The following is a 1,585-nucleotide window of genomic DNA, read 5'->3' on the forward strand; positions in this document are numbered from 1 at the left end:
AAAATCTTATTGTAGTTTTTTTTTTTGGTAAGAATCTTATTGTAGTTCAAAGTTCAAACAAGAAGTCGTCGAATAAATAACGAGAATTAACTTACTTTTGTTATGTCTCTTATTTGGGTTGAATTATAAACCAAACACTATTAACAGATCTCAGATTTTTTTAACATAATCTCCTTAAAAAAAAAAAAGCAAAAGCCAAAAGCAGAAACTGCCTTATAATTCATCTTTGATCTTAGATTCAAAAAAGCAAAAATAGAAAAAAAAAAAAAAAAAAAAAAAAAAGAAAAAGAAAAAGAGAACCCAATTAGACAGAATTGCAGAGTGAGCACCAATAGAAGCAAATTACAACTTTTCTAGTTTCTAAAGATCAAGCAGATCGACACTGTCAGATTCTTCAAGATCAATTAGAGAACAGAGTATCCCATACTTCTTTAAATACCTCAATAATAACTTTATGATAATGAGAGGAATTCAAACTCAGAAAACACTGTAAGAGCTTCTCCAGATCCTCTTCTGCAAATAACTCCTTCTCTACAATCATTTCCACCATTGATGTCCTGAAATCATTATACGGATCAGTAGACCGCTTCACCACAGCGATGCTTTCTTGTAATTTACCCCCTGAGTCAAACGGGTCATGACTCATTTCAGAATTCCTTCTCCGGCGAACTTCAGCTGCTTTCCGGCGGTAAATCTCAGAAGAATCAGAAGATAAACTCTTTGAAGATAAAAACGTTTCTGTCTCGTCTCCAGATTCTTCAGTACTGAACCATCCACTATCACTTTCTCCTGATGAAGAATCAAAATGAAATCTTGATTTCTTGTTGATAGATCTCTGGTTCTTCTTCTGCTTCGTTTCCTTTGACTTAATTTTTCCCCCTTTTGGTTTGAATTCCTCAATCTTGTAATAAGAATTTAATGGCGAAATGGGCGATGCAGGGGGGCAAGTTCTTCCTTTCGCATCATCAAAGCCAAAGCATGGGCTTTGTTCCATCAATTCTGGACTCTGTAACTTCTCCATTGTTGCGAAACCATCCTCTGCAGATGATTCATGGCGGATTTGAGAGATGAAAATGGCTACGCTTCGTGACCGACACAACCCAAATGAAGCACGGAACATGCGAGAGAGTCGTAGTTTGAATCCACCCACCATTAGAGAGATTGCAGAGAGACACACAGAGAGCTTTGAACGGAGATTGCGCGCTTTGTTTATATAGACTGTCCAACAAGCCGAATATTTTTGTCTTCTTTCTTCCTTGAAATTTAAATGGAAGATAGAATTTTTTTTTGTTTTTTTTCTAAATCTACTTTCGTCATCTTCCACCGTCTTTTTTTATTTTAATGGAATAAAGTTTATTCAAATATTTAAAAAGAAAATGTAATTTTTTTTAAAAAAAATAAAAAACAAAAAATTATATATAAATTTTTTTTTTCCTAAAATATTGCAAAAGTCAAGAGGAGTCGAAACTTTTGCTATATAGATGGGGTCTACAGTCTACTAAGCATAAATTGAAAAATGAGATGACAGTGGAGAGGTAATATGGATTTCTTTTTCGTTACTATACCTAGTGAAATATAATACTTC

At 33.8% G+C, this 1,585-nt stretch overlaps 1 protein-coding gene across 1 annotated transcript; it reads right to left on the minus strand.

Moving 5' to 3' along the window:
- Positions 1-400: 400 nt before the first annotated feature.
- Positions 401-1,231, minus strand: LOC122672719 (transcription repressor OFP8-like). Its single transcript, XM_043870194.1, has one exon. The coding sequence runs from the start codon at positions 1,151-1,153 to the stop codon at positions 401-403; it is 753 nt and encodes a 250-aa protein (XP_043726129.1). The 5' UTR covers positions 1,154-1,231.
- Positions 1,232-1,585: the final 354 nt, after the last annotated feature.

Source organism: Telopea speciosissima, chromosome 8, assembly GCF_018873765.1.
Source record: "Telopea speciosissima isolate NSW1024214 ecotype Mountain lineage chromosome 8, Tspe_v1, whole genome shotgun sequence".
Lineage (NCBI taxonomy): Eukaryota > Viridiplantae > Streptophyta > Magnoliopsida > Proteales > Proteaceae > Telopea > Telopea speciosissima.